The sequence below is a fragment of the Rhinoraja longicauda genome, chromosome 11 (genome assembly GCF_053455715.1).
Source record: "Rhinoraja longicauda isolate Sanriku21f chromosome 11, sRhiLon1.1, whole genome shotgun sequence".
Classification (NCBI taxonomy): Eukaryota; Metazoa; Chordata; class Chondrichthyes; order Rajiformes; family Arhynchobatidae; genus Rhinoraja; species Rhinoraja longicauda.
Genome location: NC_135963.1, coordinates 50,294,084 through 50,320,089, shown reverse-complemented (window position 1 = coordinate 50,320,089; position 26,006 = coordinate 50,294,084). Strand labels below are relative to the sequence as shown.

The 26,006-nt window shown below is 44.5% G+C and overlaps 1 protein-coding gene across 2 annotated transcripts in view; it reads right to left on the bottom strand.

Moving 5' to 3' along the window:
• The window catches only part of ndc1 (NDC1 transmembrane nucleoporin), a 39,616-nt gene that overhangs the window by 3,508 nt on the left and 10,102 nt on the right, over positions 1–26,006 (bottom strand). The window contains exons 9-16 of one of the 2 annotated variants that reach the window (XM_078407656.1): positions 22,274–22,366; positions 22,059–22,140; positions 20,121–20,279; positions 18,738–19,022; positions 17,353–17,465; positions 13,607–13,657; positions 10,564–10,627; positions 201–301 (exon numbers count right to left, since the gene is read on the bottom strand). In XM_078407656.1, the coding sequence (XP_078263782.1) occupies positions 201–301; positions 10,564–10,627; positions 13,607–13,657; positions 17,353–17,465; positions 18,738–19,022; positions 20,121–20,279; positions 22,059–22,140; positions 22,274–22,366 (948 nt within the window). The remainder of the gene's footprint in view (positions 1–200; positions 302–10,563; positions 10,628–13,606; positions 13,658–17,352; positions 17,466–18,737; positions 19,023–20,120; positions 20,280–22,058; positions 22,141–22,273; positions 22,367–26,006) is intronic. The other variant, XM_078407657.1, reaches the window with a different exon arrangement.

The following is a 26,006-nucleotide window of genomic DNA, read 5'->3' as shown; positions in this document are numbered from 1 at the left end:
CCATATACTCAGCTCTGCTGCTCATCCCACAAATGCATGTTCCTTACAAATGTGGCACCATTTAAAAGGGAAATAAACAGGCTTTCCAAAGGTATAAGATTTATTGCCAAGAAGCATTGTTACAACAAAGAAATAATCTACCAAACACAAATTTCCTTACTTTTTGTGCTATGTTTATAAAGAACCTAAAAGATTCTCACCTCCTGGAGAGAGAGCATGGCACACAGAATAGATGATAGCGTTGTCTGCACTACACCGTATCGGTCTTCCGTAAATGAAGCTGCCACAAGATGAGAAATGGCTGCAAAAGAAGAGATAAATGAAATTAAATCTATGCACGATTAAATAAGAGCTTACTCCAATGATCAGTTTTGGGGGGGGGGGGGGGAAGGGAAGGAAGGGGGCACCACAGGAAGGAAGAGCATTTCATCTAGATTGTCAATTAGAAGTCTCAGTAACCAATAGCGGGTCGAATGGTTATTCTAGGTCTAAACTGAATGCCAAATATTCTAGGTCTAAACTGACGGAAAAACCCAACAAACTCAAAATAAAGCAAGTGTAGTTAGGCCTTTAAAAATAATTTAATATTTAGCAGTATTATTATCTTATTTGTAAAGGATAATTTAGGTCCAAACGTGTCAGGAGCATCATGTCAAATTGTTAGTACATACTCCTGTAAGTTTTAATACTTGTTTTAGACGGATCAGGATTACCAAGTGGACACAGAATGTCGATGCTGGGGTTTCTTTGACTCTGATACTGGGAAGTGAATATGCTGCAATTTTCCAGCATTTACATTAAGGAATCTGCTGTCTGAACCACTGCTGAACTAGACCTGGGATTTGAACAGGTCCTTTCATTTCAATGAAAAACAGTTGCTCTGCAGAACGGTTGTCAGGTAACTTATTTATTTTTTAAATTGGATTTACTTAAAATGTTTAATCAATTAATTTTTTTAAATAATTTTCAAATCTTAAATGATTCATTTTTTAAAGAAGTTTGATTATTTCTAAATGTCAGGGACATTCAGAAATATTTAGAAAACCTCAAAAGTTATGATAGCCAGTAAATCCTCAGGCTGTAATTCAGCTGGATATCAATTTTTCCCTGATTGTTGGATGGAATTTGTTACGACTCATCATTTCATAGCATGACGTTGTACAAAGGTCTGCCATACACAGGGTCCTGCTATTTAGTTGCCATGGAGGAACCCAGAAAAAGTGTGTTCAAGACCAAGATGAGAACTGGTTGAAAATAGAAACACAGAAAATAGGTGTAGGAGTAGGCCATTCGGCCCTTCGAGCCATTCAATATGATCATGGCTGATCATCCAGAATCAGTCCCACATTCCTGCTTTCTCCCCAGATACCTTGATTCCATTAGCCCTAAGAGCCATATCCAACTCTCTCTTGAATACATCCAGTGAATTGGCCTCCATTGCCTTCTGTGGCAGAGAATTCCAGATTCACAACTCTCTGGGTGAAAAATAACCTTAAACTGTGGCCCCTGATTCTGGACTCCCTCAACATCGGGAACATTTTTCTTACACTGGTAACCTTTAATAGACCATCTCATTTTATACCTTAACTCAATTCTGTGGGATGAGTGGGTAATGGGAAAAGTAAACAGGAAGCCAGGAACCCAAAATTAAAAAAGGGTAGTTTGTAGGCAGCAAGTTGGTGAAGTTAAAAAAAGCTGATGCCCCAATGGCATGATCAGTTCCAGCCTAAAACCAAATACAAGATACAAGTATTGGTTTCAATAACAGGAGCAGGCTATACAATCCTGTGAGCATGGTAAATATTGAATAAGTTCCTGGCTGATATTTTACCTCAAGTCTAACCTTCACCCACATCCCTTGATTCTCTTAATCTACATAAATCTAACGGTCTCAGTTTGAATAAGTACACCAACACATTACTCATTCAAGTGAGAATTACAAGGATTTACAAATCTCTGAAGAAATAAGTTTCTTGTTACCTCTGTTCTAAATAGTTGACCTCTTAACACGACACAGCTACATAACATTTAAAAATCTTGTACAGTAATTCCTTAAATTTGTGGGTTTGCAGTTGAAACCCACAGATGCTGCATTCCCAGTGGGGTTGATGCACGGCTGCAATACACAGAAGAACCAGTGTGTGGACCATCTAACATCACTCCATCTGGCACTACTTGCATGCCATGGCGTTTGAAGCTGCTGGTATGACTAAAAAGGACAAACTAGAAAGATTTCACACTGTTCCACCTGAGCATTGATAATCTACTGGGAATAATACACTCTAAACCTTCCTCCTTAAAAAGTAGAATATTCACCGATTACAATCAACACCGTACCTTCCTTATCTGCAAAGGGAATATGCAACCTTGCCCACTCCACTATTTGTATTCCAATTATGTCCACATTACATTTCTGATCAGAATATTTTTAATTTATTGGTGGGATTGTTTGAGTTGATAGCTTTTCAAGCTCAAGATCAATTTATTGTCACATGTACCAATTAAGGCACAGCGAAATTTGAGTTACCATACAGCAAGTAAAAAGCAACAAGACACACAGCCACATAAAATAAAATTTAACATAAACATCCACCACAGCGAATTCCACATTCCTCACTGTGATGGAAGGTAATAAAGTTCAATCATCTACCTCTTTGTTCACCCGTGGTCATGGCTGTTGAACCACCCGTGGTCAGGGCTGTTGAACCATCCACAGTCGCTGCTGCCGACTGTCCGAGGCCCTCGCGTCGGGATGATCAAAACTTCGGCGTCGGGACGATTGAATCTCTCTCCGCGGCATGGAGCTTCTGAGTCGGCCTATTCTTACCAGAGACTGCGGGCTTCACGATGTTAAAGTCCACAGGCCCCCGCGGTTGGAGCTCTCCACAGTCGATCCTCGGCAAAGGATCGCAGGTCCACGATGTTAAAGTCCGCGCCGCGCCCGCGGCATGAAGCGCCGGGCCGGTCTCCAGGAAAGGCCGCCAACTCCTCAATGTTAGACCACAGTGAGGACGGAGATATGATACGGAGAAAAATCACATCTCCGTCAAGGTAAGAGATTGAAAAGAAGTTTTCCCCAACAAAACAAACCAAGGAACACTAAAACATACTTTTAACACATACCTAAAATTAAAAAAAAAGAGAAGGTGTAGGGGCACAGGGATTGGTCCAGACCATCGAACCCTCTGATTGGTAGAAGAGGTGAGGAGGTGCGCAGGGAAAGGAACGAAGCAGTCTGGTTTAGAACTCCGAGAGAGACAGTAAGATTTATGGTTGTCTGTCGTTTAGTGCGTTGGTTTTGTCACGGTTGTTAGTCTTCCAATAAACGTCTACCTCAACGCACATCGCCTTACGACTCGCCATAGTGGTGACCCCGACGTGATCACAGATCACCAAATGTCCCATTGGGAGGCATCGACGCCGAACGCAGTCGGCGTTCATCTGCCCCCGTTCTGCCCACCAACCACACCTGTGGTTCACCCAAGCGGAGGCACAGTTCCACCTCCGGGGAGTACAGGAGGACGAAACCAGGTTCTACCATCTATTGAGCGTCCTGCCGTCGGAGACGTCCGCACGGGTCGCGCAGTACATCACCGACCCGCCAGAAACCGGCAAGTATTCGGCCGCAGCCAACAACAGCGGGCCAGCACACTCCTGCACTTACCTGAGCTAGGGGACCGACCGCCGTCGGTCCTCATGACGGAGATGATGACTCTAGCGGGAGAGCACACCAAATGCCTCATGTTCGAGGAGGCATTCCGCGAGAAGCTGCCAGAGGACGTCCGCGTAGTCCTAGCAGACGTTACTTTCGGGGACCCGATGGATTTCGCAGAAAAGGCGGATGCACTGGTCGCGGCAAAGACGAGGCGCCCCGGATCAGTAAATCGGGTTTCCACACCGGTGAGCGACCGACCGCGCGGCCAAGAAGGCGCCCATCCGCCCGCCACTTTTCAAAAAACCCGCCAAGCTGCTACGTCGACGGCGGCCATTTTGAAACAGGCCCGCGACATAGAAACACACCAGCGCGGCACGCAACTGTAGAAGCCCCTGCACATTCTCGGGAAATGCCTCGGCCGATCAAATGTAGAGGCAATCTCGATCGGCCAGAACTATCGCCTCTACCTTGCTGAGCAACATACAGGTACCGTTTTCCTCGTGGACACCGGGGCGATCGTCAGCATTGTGCCTCCATCCTGCCAGGAAGTGCGATCAGGTAAGACCGGCAGCCCTGTCCGTACCTACGGAACACGGGACATGTCCCTGTCCTTTGGTTCCAGGACCTACAACTGATCTGGCACTCTGGTGTCAGGACAATAGCCTCCTCTTGAATGTCACTAAAACAAAGGAGCTGATTGTGGACTTCAGAAGGGCTAAACATCCAAGGACGTACACGCCACTGGAGATAAATGGGTCTATTGTGGATAGGGTGAGCAGTTTCAAATACTTGGGAGTCCGCATCGCAGAGGATCTGACGTGGGCAACGCACATTGCCGCACTGGTGGGTAAGGCAAAGCAGCGCCTTTACCACCTTAGACAACTGAGGAAATTCAGAGTGTCGCTGAGGATCCTTCATTGCTTCTACTCTGGGGCTGTAGAGAGCATCCTGTCCGGCAACATTACAGTCTGGTTTGGGAACAGCTCTGCCCAGGACAGGATGGCCCTGCAGAGAGTAGTGCGTTCGGCAGAACGCACCAGGGGAACTACACTCGTCCCCCTGCAGGACCTATACATCAGGAGGTGCAGATCCAGAGCAAGCAAGATCATGAGGGAACCCTGCCACCCCAGTAACGGACTGTTCCAGATGCTACGGTCAGGCAAACGCCTCCGCTGTCACGCTGTGAAAACGGAGAGGATGAGACGGAGCTTCTTCCCACAGGCCATCAGGACTGTCAACTTTGATAACCCCAGAGACTAAATTTTTGTAGACACTTTTTGTGCTATGTTTAGTAACTTATTAACTTTATTTATATGCTGTAACTGTAATTATTTTTGTGCACAACCCGCAGGCATTGCCACTTTCATTTCACTGCACATCGAGTATGTGTATGTGACAAATAAATTTGACTTGACTTGACTTGACTTGGACTTTCATCATCGCGGATGTAGGCCAGGCAATCCTGGGAGCAGATTTCCTTTGGGCTTTCTCATTGATCGCTGACGTCCGCGGGAAGAGCCTGCAGCCGTCGTCCAGTAGCGTTGACCCTCCCGCTCCTTCGGTTTCCGTGTCATCCAGCCCGACCGTCCAGGCCGTCACCACGACCTCCGACCCGTTTGCTGCGATACTCGCTGAATTCCCGGAGCTCCTAGTCCAGCGTTTCGACACACCTGCCGCCAAGCACGGAGTCGTGCACTTCACCCCTACGGAGGGACCGCCATTTTTCCGCCGAGCCCGACGCCTACCCCCTGATAAGCTGGCAGTAGCTCGCGAAGAGTTCCTCACTTTGGAACGGCTGGGGATCGTGCGCCCGTCGGACAGCCCGTGGGCCTCACCGTTACACATGGTCCCAAAAGCATCTGGGGGGTGGAGACCGTGTGGCGATTACCGACGTCTGAACGCCATCACCACGGCTGACCGATACCCGATCCCGCATATTCAGGATTTTTCCGCCAGCCTGGAGGGTGCCACGTATTCTCAAAACTGGACTTAGTCCAAGGGTATCACCAGATCCCGGTTCACCCTGCAGACATCCCAAAGACCGCCACGATCACCCCGTTCGGGCTTTTTGAGTGGCTGCGGATGCCTTTCGGCCTCAAAAATGCCGCCCAGGCGTTTCAACGCTTCATGGATCATGTGGGTCAGGGTATGCCTTTTGTGTTCATCTATCTGGACGATATTCTCGTGGCAAGTCGGTCGGCTCACGAACACCGGTCCCACCTGCGCTCCATATTCCAAAGGTTGCAGGACCACGGTCTGATCCTACACCCGTCCAAATGCCAATTCGGACTATCCTCAGTCGATTTCCTGGGTCATCGGATCACACAGGCCGGTGCCGTTCCCTTGCCCGAGAAGGTGGCAGAACGCACCATGGGAACTACACTCGTCCCCCTGCAGGACCTATACATCAGGAGGTGCAGATCCAGAGCAAGCAAGATCATGAGGGACCCCTGCCACCCCAGTAACGGACTGTTCCAGATGCTACGGTCAGGCAAACGCCTCCGCTGTCACGCTGTGAAAACGGAGAGGATGAGACGGAGCTTCTTCCCACAGGCCATCAGGACTGTCAACTTTGATAACCCCAGAGACTAAATTTTTGTCGACACTTTTGGTGCTATGTTTAGTAACTTATTAACTTTATTTATTGTAACTGTAATTATTTTTGTGCACAACCCGCAGGCATTGCCACTTTCATTTCACTGCACATCGAGTATGTGTATGTGACAAATAAATTTGACTTGACTTGACTTGACTTGACTTGCTATCCGCTCTTTTCCCCGCCCCGACACTATCAAAGGGTTACAAGAATTTGTAGGCATGGTGAATTTTTACCACCGATTCGTCCCGGCGGCAGCTCGCATCATGCGCCCCCTTTTCCAATGCCTCGCGGGTAACCCCACCGAGCTCGTGTGGTCCCCTGCTGCCGACGCGGCTTTTGCGGCGGCCAAGCTGGCCCTCGCGAACGCCACCATGCTCGTCCACCCGCGCTCCTCTGCCCCCACCGCCCTCACCGTCGATGCCTCCGGCGTGGCGGTGGGGGGCGTCTTAGAACAGCAGGTTAACGGCCTCTGGCACCCTTTGGCGTTTTTCAGCCACCAGCTCACTTGCCCCGAAATAGCTTACAGTGCCTTTGATCGGGAACTCCTGGCCTTCTACCTGGCGATCCGTCATTTTCGCTATTTTTTAGAGGGTCGCCTTTTCGTGGCCTTCACTGACCACAAGCCACTGACGTTTGCTTTTTTGAAGGTTTCCGATCCGTGGTCGGCCCGCCAGCAGAGACACCTCACTTTCGTTTTGGAATTTACCACCGACGTTCGGCACATTGCGGGAAAACTAAACGCCATGGCGGATGCCCTGTCCAGACCGGCGGTTTCCCCGGTTGCCGAGGTAAGTTCCGGGATGGATTTTCAGGAGCTCGCGGAGGCTCAGCGCCTGGAAGACACCCCCTCCCTGTACCCCCACACCACCTCGGGGTTGCGGTTGGCACAGGTAGCCTGTGGTCTCACGCGTACCAAACTCTGGTGCGATGTTTCTGCCACGCGCCCGCCCGGTAGTGCCCACTTCCATGCGGCGCCAGGTTTTTGATACCATTCACGGCCTGGCACATCCGTCCATCCGGGCCACTTCGGCTCTGGTTGCGGCTCGCTTTGTCTGGCACGGGCTGCGGAGGCAGGTGGCCGCCTGGTCCCGCTCCTGCATTCCTTGTCAATCCTCCAAGGTACACCGGCACACTCGGCCCCCCGTCCAGCAGTTCACGGTCCCCGCAGTCCGATTCCTCCACATCCATGTGGATCTCGTCGGCCCGTTACCCCACTCCAGGGGCTACACCCACCTCCTCACGGTAGTCGAGCGGTTCACCTGGTGGCCAGAGGCGCTCCCGTTGTCCGACATCTCAGCAGCCTCCTGCGCTCGGGCTCTGGCACTAAATTGGGTTGCCCGTTTCGGCGTCCCGGACGTCATCACTACCGACCGGGGCGCCCAATTCACCTCGTCCCTGTGGGTGGCTCTGACTCAGCTGTGCGGGTCCCGATTACAGCAAACCACCGCCTATCACCCCCAGGCCAACGGGATGGTGGAGCGGTTCCACAGGCAGCTTAAAGCGTCCCTCACTGGGCCGACCAGCTCCCATGGGTTCTCCTGGGTAGCCGCACGGCTCCGAAGCACGATCTCGGAGCTTCCTTTGCAGACCTGGTCTATGGCTCGCCCCTGCGGGTACCAGGCGACGTTCTCCCCCAATGTTCTACCCCCCCTCCCTCCATGCCAGCACTCTTAGCTTCACTCCGAGCGCGGGTGGGGTCCCTTGCCCCGGTCCCTGCTTCTCGTCACGGGGATCCCCCTTCACATGTCCCGGCGGCCTTGGGCGACTGCGAGTTTGTGTTCCGACGCATCGATGCCCACCGTCCCCCGTTCCGGCCGGTTTACCAGGGTCCGTTCAGGGTAGTGAAGAAAGGCACAGTCACCTTCACGTTGGAAGTGGGCACACGACAGGAGGTCGTCTCGGTGTCCCGCCTCAAGCCTGCCTATTTGGACCCAGACCAGCCCGTCACAGCGGCTCAACCTCCTCGCCGGGGCCGACCTCGGCTCCCGTACGGCAGTTTTCCCCCTCGCTGCCCCCGTTCGGGACTCCTCTTCCCCCGGTCGCCTTGCCACTGCCGCCTCCGGCTCCGTCAGTTTCCCCTCCTCCCGCGGTGCCGGCTTCCCCGTCCCCACCCCCGGTGGGGCCTCCCTCTCCTCTCCGCACCCGCTCCGGTGGTCCGGGCACCTGCCCGGTACCGTGCCGAGGGTTCTGGGGGGGGGGGGGGGGGGGGGTCATGTAGGGGCATATGGATTGGTCCAGACCATCGAACCCTCTGATTGGTAGAAGAGGTGAGGAGGTGCGCAGGGAAAGGAACCAAGCAGTCTGGTTTTGAACTCCGAGAGAGACAGTAAGATTTATGGTTGTCTGTCGTTTAGTGCGTTGGTTTTGTCACGGTTGTTAGTCTTCCAATAAACGTCTACCTCAACGCACATCGCCTTACGACTCACCATAAAGGACAGACAGACTGTGGGCGAGGCAGCCAGTGTTTGTGGCGCCACCCGGTGGAATACTCTTTAAAAAAGCAACACAACTCCTCATAGCAAATGGGCTGAGCATGTATTTGGCTTTGGTTAAACAGGCTCAGCATTTAATTTTGACTGTTTAACATGCTTGTTTTAACAGAAACCCTTGGTCTTGCGTTCAAGTCATGATATACAGTACCGAAATAGGCCCCAAATCCACACTGATCATCGACCACTAATCCATCTGGACTTCATCTATCCTGTTGGGATTTTCTGTCCTGCTGCTAACCTTTAACTCGAATAATTAATTTCATCATCACTGGCTCCTGTTGTCATTGCTGCAAACAATCAAAATTGCCCCTACGTTGCTATACAATATATAAAATTATATTCTATGATGGTTTTTGGACCACATCTTCTGCACAACCTCAGGGTTTATCCTTTCTTAAGGAGACCATGACTCTTCTTTCTGTTCTCCAGCATGTAAGCCACTCCTCATGTGACAATGTCTCATCTGTACAGAGCTTGAATTGGAAGGACTGATTAATAATGCATTACAATGATTAAAATAAACTATAGGAAAGGCTGAAACTGAGAGAGAATAGTGACAGAATGAAGTCATTTCAGAAGGAAAATCCCATAAGCGTTTGATATCTAGGATTTTCAATACATTATCTTTCTCACAATTGTATGATTAAGTACTGCTCCAACCAACACCATTCATTAATTACAGACACAAAAAGCTGTAGTAACTCAGCGGGTTAGGCAGTATCTCTGGAGAAAATGGATAGGCGACGCTTTGGGTCAGGATTGCTCTTCAGACTGATTGCAGTAGGGAGAGTGGGGGGAAATGGGAGCAAAGAAAGAACAGGACACACTGGAGCCATCAACAGATGACCTCAGGCAAGGAGGTTCCCTGATAGGCTGACTATTGACTAGAGACAGCCTGAAAAAATACCAGCCTGTTTTTCTCACTTCCAGTTTTCCCCCCCACTCTCCCTCGTACAATCTGTCTGAAGAAGGATTCCAACCCTAACATTTTCACCAGAGATGCTGCGCGACTTGCCAAGTTACTCCAGTATTTTGTGTCTATCTTTGTTGCATTATACAAATTATTAATCCTCTAATGCCATCACTGCAGTTGGCCGATTCACAGGTGTGATAAGTCAGTGTGCAGGAGTGAGATGGAGCACATGGTCGAATGGCGTCACAACAGCAAGCCCTTATTTAAAATCAACAAGACAGAGGAATTAATTGTTGACTTCACAAAGGGAAAGTTGGGAGACTACACACCATTTTTTTTTCATTGGTGGGTTGGTGGAGGAGAGTTAGCAGTTTCAAATTCCTGGATATTTACATCTCTGATGACCTGTTCTGAGCTCAATACATAGATATAAACACAAAGAAGGCAAAGAGACCAAGAGTCCGGCAATATAATTTCTAAAACTCTGACCTCTACTGACCGGCAAGGAGGACGTGGGCAGGTGTGTGAGAATGCAGGGTCTTCTTTAAGTCACACTGCGTCCTGACGTGAAAATATTGCCAATTCTCACCTGTCACCGTGTCTAATTCATGGAATTTCTTACCCAGTGGCATCACGGTAGTACCTTTAGTGGAATAACTGCTACTCAAGGTAGTTCACTACCTCCTTCTTAGTCTAAAGGGTCTCGACCCGAAACGTCACCCATTCCTTCTCTCCAAAGATGCTGCCTGACCCGCTGAGTTACTCCAGCTTTTTGTGTCTACCTCCTTCTTCGTAGAAATGATTGCTGACCTTGACTGCGACACTATTCATGTAATTGCTTCACAATTAACACAATATAATTGACTAGAAGCAAAGAAACACATTTCCCCACAATAGCAATTACCTTCCAGTGCCCAAATATGTGCTTGACTGTTCGCAAACAAGGCCTGACTTGAAGCTTCTGGAAGCTGAAAAGAAAATGCAATTAAATCTAATCTCCATTTATCATGGAATTAAAGGCAAATTAGGCCTGCTGAGATTTTGAAATACCATGCAGCCACACACATGCACCAAAGTCATTAAAGCAGCAAGTTTGAACCATTAGTTTGCATCACCGCAATAAAGCTTACTGATTTGCAAAGTTTCAAAAATCTATACATGCATAATGGAAGAAGCCAAGTTAAAATAACTCTATCACATGCAATTTAACGAATATTTTCAAGTTCCGACACAAACTAGTTCTTAAAATATGGATGCACTGCATGATTTTCTCAAGGATGAATTTTGGTAACAAACCAAATTCTATAATTTGCAGATTAATAGTCAACTGCAGACAAAGCCTTGCACCTAACTCGAGCCAAATATTTCAAGTTTAATGCAGCTGCCTGAAAGGGTTGAATGAAGAATATTACGTTAAAAGTTTCAAAGAAATGTCACTTTCAAAGAGCTCCACAATTCAAAACTCTTTACGCTTTTGTGCCCACAACTAACTTTTCATCTCTGGCCTTTACCAACAATCTGATTATCAAAAAAAACCCTCACCTGTGTTTACCTATTCGTGGTCATGCCCTGTTCTGCCTATCTTTTCTTCCAGCTTTCTTTCCCACTCCCTACAATCTGTCTGAAGGAGGGTCTCGACTCGATACGTCACATATCCATGTTCTCCAGAAATGCTGCCTGACCCGCTGAGTTACTCCAGCATTTTATATCTTTCTTTGTCATTTTAAAAGTGTTCAGTTACATGTTTAAAAGCCATTTACTTCTGAATATTATTTGCAACCATTCAAAGCAGAGTATCGATAAACCAGTTTCCAAATATTTAAGTACCTGCTCAAATTTGAGCTTGTTCTGACTGGAATATAATTGACTTGAGCTACTAAACAGAATTTGTCACACAGATCTCATCACAAACAACAACTGCATTACAAAGTGCTTTTAATATGGCAAAATGCGCCCGGCTGATTCATGGGACAATTCGTAAATAACATCTTATCTCAAGCATGGAGCAGAGCCCAATCAGCTGAAACCACAGTTGCCAAACGTGGAATGTTTAAAAAAATTAGAGATATTCCAGGGCCAGACGAAATGGAGCAGATATTCTGGACAAAAAATAGACACAAAGTGCTGGAGTAACTCAGCAGGTCAGACAGCATCCTGGAGAACATCCTCATCAATTAGGTAAGAGAGTACATTATATGCTCTGAACAAAGTTCCTTTCAATCCAGCACCAGGTTGTACATTGGAACTATGGAAGAGCCAATCATTGAATGCAATGATTTACAGAGAAATGCTGCTTTTTGGTGATTTTTAAAATTATACAGATACACCGATGAGCCAAAACATTATGTCATCATGGGCACTCTGCAGCTACACAGCCCCATACGCAGCAGGGTGCGATGCACTGTGTATTGTGACACATTCCTCCATTGACCACCATTAACATTTTCTGTGACTTGTGCTACAGTAGACCTTCTGTTGGTTCGGACCAGACGGGATAGCCTTTGTTGCCCTCGCGCATCGATGAGCCTTGGGCGCCCAACACCCTGTCGCCAGTTTGTGGTTTGTCCCTCCTCGGACCACTGTCGGTAGGTTCTCACCACTGCTGACTGGGAGCACCCCACAAGCCTTGCCGTTACAGAAATGCTCTGACCCAATCGTCTGGTCATAACAATTTGGCCCTTGTCAAAGTCGCTCAGGTCTTTACTCCTGCCCATTTCTCCTGCATCCAACGCATCAACTTCAAGAACCGACTGTTCATTTGCTGCCTAATGTATCCCACCCCTTGACAGGTGCCATTGTAATAAGATAATCAATGTTATACACTTCACCTGTCAGTAGTCATAATGTTTTGGCTCATCGGTGCATATGTTTCATATTTACACATACGTGTTAACAGTAAATGCCAACAAATCTCCAATCCCATTGCTTACTGATTATGCTGGTCTCAGACAATTATTGTCATGCATTATGCCAAAGCCAGAAATCTAACTCAACAATTCTGCATTCAGGTCTGTGGAATCAGAGCTTGATCAGCCGCTAAATGCTGAGAACAACTATCAATGTGAGCAAAATAAACTTTTTGAACCAATTCTGCCTTTGTATACCATTAAAACTCAATTAGACCCGTCAGCAAGGCATAAAATTTTCAGTTACTTTCAACAGTCAAGACTTTCCAAACAGCTTACGATTTTGTCAATTTACCAATTATTGCTGAATATGCCAGATGAGAGTTGAAGAGAAGGGGATCACTAACAGCAACTTCCAGACTTTAGAATAACCGTGCACGTGTGCATCTCAGAATTCACCATCAGATTTGCTCCATAATGCCATTCTCAATGCAAACTCCAGGTCAATATAACAACCCCTCAAACAATCTGAAATTTAGTGTTTATTGCATGAACAAGGCAATCTTAGATTTTATTTCATGCTTGAGAACCCAATGCGTTAAAGCAGAAGAGATAGCAATATTATATCACGACACTTGATTATTATAAAGAATGAAATGTGAACAAATGTTATTCTGACAACTCCATGCACTTTGAAATATTTGAGTATTTGAAATATGAAATTTGTATATATCATTTAATTCCAAAATGACATTACACAAAAAAACAATTCCAGGTCATGTTCCTGAATCTACTTCACCCCAATGAAATAAGCTGGACACAAACACCACCCAGTACTAATTGAAAAAAAGAGCTCGCTCCTAGTAAGCCAATCCAAGAAAAGATCCTAAGAACAGTGCAAATGAATTACCAAGTCTGTCAGATATATCTAACCGACGCAAGAGGCTTTTAAAATAAAATGCTGCAGAAGCAAAAGGGTAAAAGCTTAACATAAATAACTAGCAGCTGAGCAAAGCATCAAGCAATGAGCAAGATTTCCAAAAAGGCATAATCTGACATGCTGTTGATTTGATGTGGTATAAATGACATTCAACACAGTACCTTGTTAAATAAATACATTACCAGCCCCCGCTTCAACACAAAAGTTTTGACCTAAATGAATAAACATATTTCAATGTAACATTAATACATATTGTTTTAAGGTGGTAGATGGAGGATACAAATGCCAAAAAGAACACAAAGCTTAAGGGTTAAAAATTCAAGGTAGATATGGGCGATGTTCTGTGCTTCCAAGTAAAAGTTCAAACATAAAAGTTCCAAGTAAAAGTTCAAACAAAAAAGTTCAAAGCACACGGTATTGGGGGTTCAGTGTTGAGGTGGATAGAGAATTGGTTGGTGGACAGGAAGCAAAGAGTAGGAATAAACGGGTCCTTTTCAGAATGGCTGCCAGTGACTAGTGGGGTACCGCAAGGCTCAGTGCTGGGACCCCAGTTATTTACAATATATATTAATGATTTGGACGAGGAAATTGAATGCAACATCTCTAAGTTTGCGGATGACACGAAGCTGGGTGGCAGTGTTAGCTGCGAGGAGGATGCTAGGAGGCTGCAGAGTGACTTGGATAGATTAGGCGAGTGGGCAAATGCATGGCAGATGCAATATAATGTGGATAAATGTGAGGTTATCCACTTTGGCGGCAAGAACAGGAATGCAGAGTATTACCTGAATGGTGGCCAATTAGGAAAAGAGGAGATGCAACGTGACCTGGGTGTCATGGTGCACCAGTCATTGAAAGCAAGCGTGCAGGTGCAGCAGGCAGTGAAGAAAGCGAATGGTATGTTAGCATTCATAGCAAGAGGATTTGAGTATAGGAGCAGGGAGGTTCTGCTGCAGTTGTACAGGGCCTTGGTGAGACCGCACCTGGAGTATTGTGTACAGTTTTGGTCTCCTAATCTGAGGAAAGACATTCTAGCCTTAGAGGGAGTACAGAGAAGGTTCACCAGATTGATGGCAGGACTTTCATATGAAGAAAGACTGGATTGACTAGGCTTATACTCGCTGGAATTTAGAAGACTGAGGGGGGATCTTATAGAAACATATAAAATTCTTAAGGGGTTGGAGAGGCTAGATGCGGGAAGATTGTTCCCGATGTTGGGGAAGTCCAGAACCAGGGGTCACAGCTTAAGGATAAGGGGGAAGTCTTTTAGGACCGAGATGAGAAAACATTTCTTCACACAGAGTGGTGAGTCTGTGGAATTCTCTGCCACAGAAGGTAGTTGAGGCCAGTTCATTGGCTATATTTAAGAGGGAGTTAGATGTGGCCCTTGTGGCTAAAGGGATCAGGGGGTATGGAGAGAAGGCAGGTACAGGTTACTGAGCTGGATGATCAGCCATGATCATATTGAATGGCGGTGCAGGCTCGAAGGGCCGAATGGCCTACTCCTGCACCTATTTTCTATGTTTCTGTTTCTATATCCTGTAGCTCTTCACAATTCTCCAAACGCAGCTACCAAAGGGCAAATAATTTAAAATTACTTGTAGGCAGTATCTCATGAATAGGATTTTAGGATAGTCCTTAGAGTTTGGTCTCTATTTGAGATACAATTGCAGTTCATACAAGAATACAAGAAATAAGAATATAAAATGAGACAAACCAAATAACACAAGAAAGCATTCCAGGGTCAATGGACACACGCCACTGGGACTTCATCATCCTCCCCCCCCCCCCCCATAGCTCTATTGTATGAACCCTGCAAAACAAGTCTCCACCAAGCAACCTAAGCCCTATTCCCTTTTGAAGACGTTAACATGCATGACAGCAACCATGAGATTAATCTTCACAAAATGACCAGGCACTTCCCAATCTCTTAAAATATGCTCTTCTATCTGCCTTTGATTTCTAGTCAAAATAAATTTTCCCTGTAACATCACCAGTTGCTGCTGTAAAAGCCCAAGGTTTGGTAATGCTACCCGACTGTTACATTGTACGAGAACACATTTGAAGGAGCGGAAGGCTGGAGGAGCAATAGCGGAGATGAGTCACCCATTGCAAGATGACAGAATGGGGAAGTAGGCTCAGGAAAAGGGATGGACTGAGGAATCAGATATGAACCAGAGGGGACTTTGAGGTTGGCATGTATGGGGGGGGGGGGGGGGGGGGGGAACGGAGATGAGTTATTGACAGATAAAAAACATATGCAAATAGAAATGATAGGATAATTTCTCTCAGAAATAAAGCTGCAACAGGAGTGATAGTGTGAAAGAGGAGCAGCTAGGGAAAGGAGTGTAAGAACAGGAGCATTACTGTGAATAATAAAACAAAATTATCTCCATTGCCGAGTAAATGGTTAATAGAAATGTACACTGGAAGAAGCAAAAAGGGGTTGGTGGGGAAGAGGAGCTCTTAATCTGACAGTGATCAAGGTGCTTCAATTCCAAAGGGATAGAATATATATTTGATAAGGAAGAATATAAATGGTTTGATTGTGAGAAAGGAGGTGTCAGGCGAGAATCATTCACTGGAGACACCAAACATTCACACGGACACCTCCTGTGTTTTTCCTCAGTAATTCTATGAAAATTCACCTTCATCAAGTCCAAGTAATGGAAGTGATTTAACACAGTTGGGACTGAGTCAAGGACAATGTGCCCATTGCCAACTGGTGGTTCTGTTTCCTTGGTTAAGATTGGTCTGTGCAAGCTTGTTTTAATATATAAACAGATCAACTCTAATAGATTGCCAACATAGACTTGTTAATTTAACACAGAATTGGAGTTCAAACTATTCCAAGGAGAAAGAAAGCAAAAATAAAACATGGCAAACAATGGCGAGCTGAAATGCTTATGTAAAATGCTTGAAATATTTAGCACAATGCTTTGAGCCAGACTGCAGTTGGGCAGTTTAAAGGAGATTATTATGTAGTTATAAGTAGAGTGTTTGCAAATTATACCCACAATTATCATGTATGGATTATGAGTTATGTTATTACTGTAATGATGGGAATTAATGTTTTATCAATATTACGTAGTTATCAGTACAATTTCACTGGTAACTTTGTTACTGGTGAAATCAAAGCTCCAACATTATTTTCCTTTGCAAATGGCTACTTGTCCAGCAATTCAGCATCACATTGTATTCCAGGTAGGGTTACTTTGGAAAAATTTGCATAACACTAATTGGTACAAATCTATGAGTATTCTTGAAATAGGGAACCCAGCTTCTATTGAAGTAAAATACAGTACCTTTTGTAAAACGTACAAAAGTACTGGACTGCAAAAGATCTACTGCAGGTTGTATGAGTTAACTCGGCATAAAGTGCAGATTGAATTGGTGCAGTTGACAAATACAATATCTTTATTTGATGACTGAATGGCGGGAATGTCATATGTTGAAAGACTGGAATTTAGAAGGGTGAGAGGAGATCTTATCGAAACGTATAAGATTATTAACGGGTTGGACACGTTAGAGGCAGGAAACATGTTCCCAATGTTGGGGGAGTCCAGAACAAGAGGCCACAGTCTAAGAATAAGGGGTAGGCCATTTAGAACTGAGATGAGGAAAAACTTTTTCAGTCAGAGAATTGTGAATCTGTGGAATTCTCTGCCTCAGAAGGCAGTGGGGGCCAATTCTCTGAATGCATTCAAGAGAGAGCTAGATAGAGCTCTTAAGGATAGCGGAGTCAGGGGGTATGGGGAGAAGGCAGGAACGGGGTACTGATTGAGAATGATCAGCCATGATCACATTGAATGGCAGTGCGGGCTCGAAGGGCCGAATGGCCTCCTCCTGCACCTATTGTCTACAAGAAGCATAATCCAAACATTTTTGCAAATAAATAGAGCTCCTTTACCTGATCTTGTCTTTGAAGTATCCATTCTGAAATAGGACTGTGCTTGGTTACTTCAGATCTGCTGCCAACCTTTGCAGCTTGACCAGCAAATTGACTTGTGTTTGCCACACACTCTGAAAACATAAGCACTGTTAATACTCTAAAAACATAAGAACCGTTAATACTCTGAAAACATAAGCACCGTTAATACTCTGAAAACATAACCCTCAATATCAGCAATTCAGTCAAACTACAAAAATATAAAAACAAGTTTGAGTGGGATGTAAACAGATCAGCCATGATCTTTTTAAGTGACAGAGAAGTCTTAAGGGGTCAAACAGGCTGCCCTTAGCTAAGCTGTATGTAAAATTGATGTTCTTTTGAAGCAGTAACATTGGATCAAATCATAAACCATCAAAATTACTCAGGTTCTGTTTCTCCTCACTTGTTTATTTAACTAATGGTTCCAAATATAAAATTAAATGCAAATACAATTTAAGATTGGATCCATGATCGTCTGGATTTGGAACTGGCTTACTCATGGAAGACAGGTTTATGGTGGCAAAGTGTTAATCTGGCTGGAGGTCTGTGGTCAGTGGAGCTCGGATATACAGGTGGCTTGGTTACTAAGTTTGCAAATCATCCCAAAATTGGTGGAGTTGCGGACGGCAAGGAAGGTCTTCAAAGTATACATAATGCACAAATATAAAATGTCTACATATACACAAATTATATATCAGGTTCAGAAATAGAAACAGAAATGGCAGATGGGAGTTTAATCCGAGCAAGTGTGATGTTTCTGATTGTAAGATCCAGCTTGGAAACAAACCCTTTAGCCCATCAAATCCACACTCACCATCATTCACCTGTTCACACTAGTTGTGTGTTATCCCACTTTCACATCTACTCCTTACACACGAGGGGCAATCTACAGAAGTCAACTAACTACAAACATGCATGTTTTTTGGGGTGGGAGGAATCCAGAGGAAACTCATGTGGCCATAGGCAGAATATGAAAACTCCCCGTAGACAGCACCAAAGGTCAGGATCAAACCTTGGTCTCTGGTGCTGTGAGGCAGCAGCTCTACCAGTTGTGCCACTGCTGCCCTTTTGGAAGTCAAATGCAAGTGCGTCCACTCAGTGTAGGAAGGAACTGCAGGTGCTGGTTTACAACGAAGATAGACACAAAATGCTGGAGTAACAGTGGGACAGGCAGCATCTCTGGAGAGAAGGTATGGTGACGTTTGGGGTCAAGACCCTTCTTCAGACTGAGAGTCAAGGGAGAGTTTCTGACAAGATTCAGTCTGTCTCAGTGAGAATGTTATTTACAATTTCCACAAACAAGAACTTCCAATAAAGTATTTTCATTCCTAACTTTTGCAAATTGAAGTATAGTGATGACTTACCCGTGGAACCAGAAGCGGATGACCAAAGTTGTGGTCTCCTCTTCACTAAATGAGGACTCTGTACAGAGCTGTAGTAAGGTGAGCCGAAGTCATTTAAGCGGTTCACAGTAGACGAGTCAAAAGCACTACTCAAATCTGGTGTAAAGGGGAGACTCAGGAGGCTCCTCAAGGACGGGGTTGGAGATTTGTTCATTGGGGAAACCAGAGGGCTCTGGGGAAAACGAGTATAGAATGATGTCTTCAAGGTAGGCTGGTAGCTGGAAGGTTCTTCAAGGCAAGTAGCTCCTGCAACAGAAAGAATGATTGCCATAAAAGCATACCTATACAGGATTAGATAATAAATAGTGGGACTATATAGTGATTAAAAGTCCAATTAAAATAATTTAAAATTCACATATGTCCAAGTCCCATTATCTCTAGAATCCTCTCCATCCCAAACTCTTATGCTCCTTTATTTCCAGTTCCTCATACAACAATGATTTACACTTCACCAATGATGACAATTTAGCTGAATGGGATCGTGTGGAATGGTGGTGGTTATGGGGGAGGGGAAAGAGGAGAGGAAGAGAGTTTGCAGGGACGACTAAAGGAATGGTGACATATTAACTATTTAAATCGAAGCTCCCCTTTACAGCTCCATTCATTTTGATTCTTGCTTCTATACTGCCCATTTCTCTACAACTTATAACTTTTGTTTTCTGACTTTCAGATGTGATGGAAGACCAACAATTTCAAATACATGCTTTATTTCTATCTCCACACATTATGCATGACCTGCTGTGTATTACATTTTTCGTAATTATGTTTGATTTCCTGTTTGTTTAAATAAAAAATCTAAAACAATTTGTTATTGCTAGTAGTAGTCAAAACACATTGTAGCAACTCTGGATTACACTTTGTAAGCGAATTACAGATTTTGGATATTATATTGCCATCAAATTATTGGAACTGTTAAACCAAGAAACAGAAAGAACTTTGGATTGAAGGTAGACACAAAATGCTGGAGTAACTCAGCAGGTCAGGCGGCATCTCTGGAGACGGAATGGGTGATGTTTTGGGTTGAGACCCTTCTTCTGTCGTCTGAAGAAGGGTCTCGACCCGAAACGTCACCCATTCCTTCTCTCCAGAGATGCTGCCTGACCCGCTGAGTTACTACCTTCGATTTAAACCAGCATCTGCAGTTTTCTTTCCTACACATCTTGAACTTTGGATTGAAGAGTTTTGATAAATTTTAGCTTTTTTAGCCTTATCATATCCAAAACATCCTGTGGCTCACATCAGACGATCGCCTCAAATAAATGATGTCCACACGAAACCTGCCCCACATTGTACAAAAGTGTGATTAAAAACCTATTTTTAAATAAATTAAACTTGAAGTCTGACCTGATATAGTTGATGGGTGACTTTCCCTGGAAACAGGATATGGTTTGATTCGACCATTGGCAGCAAGAGATTCCTGATGTTCTATCAGCTTTTGCGTTAGATCATTTAGCAAGGCTAAACATTCACCGGAAATGACTATCCAATTATGAGGATGCCCACCTTAAAATGAAAACACAAAAATGATCAGCCGCATCAGCCAGGAAAATATTGCAGCTGATTTTTATAGTTCCTACTAGATAAAATGAGGCACAAACAGAAAATCATTGAAATGTTTAACTGAGTGAAATCTGAAAAATAAACAGATTAACATCTCAGCAGGAATGTCCTTGTGTGCACTAGTCTATACTCGTCCAAATAATGCACAGAAATGAAACAATTGAATGGAAATCAAATCCTAAGAAATAAACTTGCAAGCTGCCTTCCTTTTGAAAAGTTAAGTGGATTAGAGAGAAGGTAGACACAAAATGCTGGAGTAGCAGCATCTCTGGAGAGAAGGAATGGGCGACGTTTCAGGTCGAGACCTTCCTTCAGACTGATGTCAGGGGAGGGGTGGGACATAGATAGAATGTAGTCGGAGATAGTAAGACTGGTGGGATAACTGGGAAGGGGGAGGGGATGGAAAGAGAGAGAAAGCGAGAGCTATTTGAAGTTAAAGAAGTCAATGTTCATACCACTGGGCTGTAAACTACCCAAGTGAAAAGACTGTCGGGGTCCTTGGATGGAGTCGAAGGGGGGACATAAAGGGACAGGTGTTGCATCTCCTGCGGTTGCAGGGGAAAGTACATGGGGAGGGGGTGGTTTGGGTGGGAAGGGACAAGTGGACCAGGGAGTTTCGGAGGGAACGGTTTCTGCGGAAAACAAAAAGGGGTGGAGATGGGAAGATGTGGCCAGTAGTGGGTTTCCCGTTGGAGGTGGCGAAAATGTTGGAGGATAATATATTGTAAGCGACGGCTGATGGGGTGGAAGGTGAGGACAAGGGGGAATCTGTCCTTGTTACGAATAGGGGGGGGGGGGGAGCAAGAGCAGAGCTGCGGGATATTGAGGAGACCCTAGTGAGAGCCTGATCTATAATGGAAGAGGGGAACCCAAGTTTCATGGGGAGGGTGTGGTTTGGGTGGGGACGAGTTGACCAGGGAGTTGCGGTGGGAATGGTCTCAGTGGAAAGCAGAAATGGGTGGAGATGGGAAGATGAGGCCAGTAGTGGGATCCCATTGGAGATGGCGATCAGAGAGAATGTTATTTAATTAAGAGTTAAAATCATCAGGAAAGGAGAAAGCTATTACAAAGTATCTAATAGGGATGTTTAAGAGTTTTTTTGGGGAAGAAACAAGAATTAGGATGAAGAAAAGCAAAGGTAAAATAATGAGATTGAAGGGAGTGACACAGATGCCGAAATCAGCAATTTGCTGGAATATGGTGATTTGTTGTGGATTTCCAGAATGATAGTCTTATAGTAACCACAATTCTAACTTCCACAAGAGACACTGTTGAAATGGGTGGTATTGCTTATTAAAAAGCGAGCTGAATTACCATAAAAGTGAAGATATTGGTCAATACTCTAAAAATCAAGTAAACGATCCTACGAATGGTAAAAAAATTAGCATTCAATTCGCATTCCTTCTTCAGCATTATCGCTCAATCCTTCTCCTATTATACAGTCTGCGAGGATTGATTATTACAAAAGATAGACACAAAAAGCTGGAGTAACTCAGCGGGACAGGCAGCATCTCTGGGGAGAAGGAATGGGTGACACTTTGGGTCAAGACCCTTCTTCAGACTATTACAAATTATTACAAATTCAGATAATTACAAATGGGTCCCACCCATTTCCTTAACATTAACATCAATTTATGCAGTATACCATTTTTTTTAAAAATCTGTAAAATCATGCATGCATACAACATCCAAAAGATTTATTAAAGAGGAACACTGCCATACCTGGATGGCTAAGGTTGAATACCTCCTGTCTTCGACAGGGCGAATACTGGGAAAGTAAGGCCAAATCTTGCAACGCAAGATACTGAAATATAGAGATATACACATTCAGTTATCTGCTTGCTCGCAACAAGTCTAAACAATCTACTATAACGATGTACTATTTGTATCATATTGTTGTACTATTTGATTTGTGACTGACATTCAATTTGTTTTACCTTTATACAACCGGAAACATTGGTCGTTAGGACTTTAGGAAGGCATTGATCAGCTTCCTCTCCAAAATTGGACTGCACAGAAAATTGGAATATCTAAGTCAATGAAAAAGAGGAAAAGTATAAAACACGATGGGGTTTTGTTTGAAGTACAAGCAAGCACAATACTGATTGGCTACAAATAAATTCTGAACTGTTCAAAAATTGTCAGTAATCTAAATCTGTGCATTTTAGAGAATGGGACAATAACTGAATATTTCTACTAATTCATAATTCTCGACAGATGTAGATGGGCAGGACGACAGTGAGCAGCTGCAATAGTGATTTTTTGTAATCTCAACAGCATTTAAAGTGGTAAAACCTTGGTACTTTGGTAACTTGTAAATGTCTATTTTGCAAAGCAAGTGATGGAAAATGCTCAAGATTCAAACAAATTGTTCATCCTTACGAAATTTTGGAACAATAATTGCTAATGAATAGCATGTATTGCTGAATAGATTTATGTAAACATAGGCAGTAGTGTTAAACAACAAAATACCAATAACAATAAATATAAACAAGCTACTTCATCCACTAATAATTCTAACATTGATAGCTTTAAGAGTCTTAACATAAATAGAAGCAAGTCATAATGGTATTGGAACCTAATCTGCCGTTTAATAAGATCACATAATTTGAATCACTGCACCTTAATAGGTACATGTGACAATAAAAGAGCTTTGAAACCTTTGAACCCAATCACCGCTCAAATATATTGCACCCACTGACCATTCACGACCTTCTGGAAAAACTAGAACAATCTCGAGTATAGAAATAGTGATGCAAGAACTCCAGATGCTGGAATTTTGAACAAAACACAGTGCTGGAGGAATTCAGCGGGTCAGGCAGCATCTGTGGAAAGAACGGACAGGCGACGGATGGGTCCAAAGAGTCCCGATCCAAAATGTTGTCTTTACAGATGCTGCCTGACCTGCTGAGTTTCTCCAGCACTTTGTGTGTTTTGCATGAGTAAAGAAATGTTCTTATTTCTGCCTTAATAGGCAATTCCTATTCCGACTGATCCCAATTAACACTTCCCTGCCAGATGAAGCAGGTTTGCCTAGCAATTAGTCGATTACTCTCGGTAACTTAATTGTTTTCAAATTAGGTCAGTTTATATTCTTTTTATCTCCAGTGTGTAAAAATTAATTCCAGGACACTATCAAATTAATATATGTGGCAGAGACCAGAAATGATCCCCAGACATGAGGAGGTTTCACAAAAGCATTGTTCCAAATGTAGCCAGACTTCTTTCCTCTTGTGCTCCATGATCATGAATGCCAACGTATCATCAGTTGTCTGTTAATGTTCTGCTCCTTGAGCCATCATATTAAATATTAAAATATCACTTTACTCTAACACTTTCAACCTTTACGAAAATGTTTTTGTTTTTTTCTGCTGCTGTGAATAACCTCACCCGTTACTATATTGTTCTCCATTTGCCACTTTCTTATCCACCCATTCAAACCCATCATTATCATCATCATATCATATATATACAGCCGGAAACGGGCCTTTTCGGCCCACCAAGTCCGTGCCGCCCAGTGACCCCGCACATTAACACTATCCTACACCCACTAGGGACAATTTTTACATTTACCCAGCCAATTAACCTACATACCTGTACGTCTTTGGAGTGTGGGAGGAAACCGAAGATCTCGGAGAAAACCCACGCAGGTCACGGGGAGAACGTACAAACTCCTTACAGTGCAGCATCCGTAGTCAGGATCGAACCTGAGTCTCCGGCGCAGCATTCGCTGTAAAGCAGCAACTCTACCGCTGCGCTACCGTGCCGCCCTAATTATGCAGACTCTTTGCATCCTGTCTCCAGGTCACTTTTCCACTGAAGTTTGGCATTATTAGAAACCTTGTATACATTACATATATATCCTTGTATTTAAAGTATTATTGTAGATTGCAAATAATTGAGGGCCCAGAAACAATCTCTCTGGGCAATCTAAACAAAAGGGTTAATTTCTACATTATTCAGCCATTTAGCCAGTTCTCTTATCCATGGTAGTATCTTAAAGGGCCTGTCCCAGTTCGGCGATTTTTAAGGCGACTAGGCTGTCGCCGCATGGTCGCCGGTGTGTCGCAGGCATGGTCGTGAGTAGTCTCCGAAAAGTCGTAGCGTTTTTCTGGTCGTCGCGGCAGTTTGTCAAGCCATGAAAATTTCGACGACTGCTGGCTTGACGCCAATGATCGTAGCTTGTCGTCTCCTGACGTGGGCGCTAGGTTGTCGCCAGGTGACTTAGGTTGTCGCCGGTGCTGACGATGGTTATCCACCTTCTATAAGAATTCTGTTTGTTTGTTTGAATAAAGTAAATTTTGGACATTTTGACAAAAGATTGATGTTTGAAGTTATTGTATTTCAGAGTAGTTTCTCATGGCATCTCTTTCAAATATTTTAATTTCATTTATTTTGACCAATAAAACAAACACAAACACAAGCATTGCACTGCATTGAAAAACAACCTATTTTCATTTATTTTGACATTGCACTGCATTGGGTCTCTTCAGGGACAAGTGCTTCAACCACATAGACCTCTTCTTGGGCTTCTTCTTCCCCATTCTTCTTGTTCTTCTGGCTTGCAGAATTTTAAGCACGAGGGCCGCTGCAAGCAGCAGGGCTTGTTCTTGTTGTAAGAGTAATGCCATTATATGTTTCTCCATGGCAGTCATGATGCAGAATGATTGGAAACCCTACCCACACCCCTTTGGCACCAAAATTACGTGAAATGGCTACATAGAAAATAGGTGCAGGAGGCTATTCGGCCCTTCGAGCCAGCACCGCCATTCATTGTGATCGTAGCTGATCGTCCACAATTAATAACCCGTGCCTGCCTTCTCCCTATATCCCTTGATTCCACTAGCCCCTAGAGCTCTATCTAACTATAGAAACACAGAAAACATACAGTTGTCATCAGTTGTGACCGACAGGGTCGTAGCTTGTCGAGGGCGGAGGTAGGTTGACTTCGGTTGTCGTAGTTTATCGTAGGTGGACGTCCTAAGTCACGACGACTGGGTCACCGGTTGTCGGTAGCTTGCCGTCGACTAGGTGGTAGGTTGTCATAGCTTGTCGTAGTCAGTGTCGTAGGGGACCTGCGGTTTTTCGGCGACCTGCTACGACTATGACAGTCGCCTTAAAAATCGCCGGACTGGGACAGAGCCTTAACTAGCCCATAGTATCGTTTTTTTTATTGGTTGTACTGGTTAGCACAAAATTAAAGCTTTTCACTGTACCTCGCTCGGTACATCTCATAGTATACAGCGGGATATAGATCAGTTGCAGAAATGACAGATGGAATTTAATCCGAGGAAGTCTGAGGTGTTGCACTTTGGGAGGTTGAATGTAAGGTGAAAGAACAGTTAGTAGCAAGACCCTTAACAGCATTAATGCACAGAAGGATCTTGGGTTCCAAGTCCACAGCTTGCTGAAAGTAGCAACACGAGTAGGAAGAGTGGCAAGAATGCATATAGTATGCTTGCCTTCATTGTCAGGGGATTCAGTACAAGAGTCAAAAAGACATGGTGCAGACTTTGGTTAGGCCGCATTCGGATTTTGCAGACAGTTCTGGTCACCCCATTACAGGAAGAACATGGTGGCTTTGTAATAGGTGCAGAAGAAGTTCACCAGGCTGCTGCTTGCATTAGAGGGTATTAACTATAAGGAGAAGTTAGACAAACTTGGGTTATT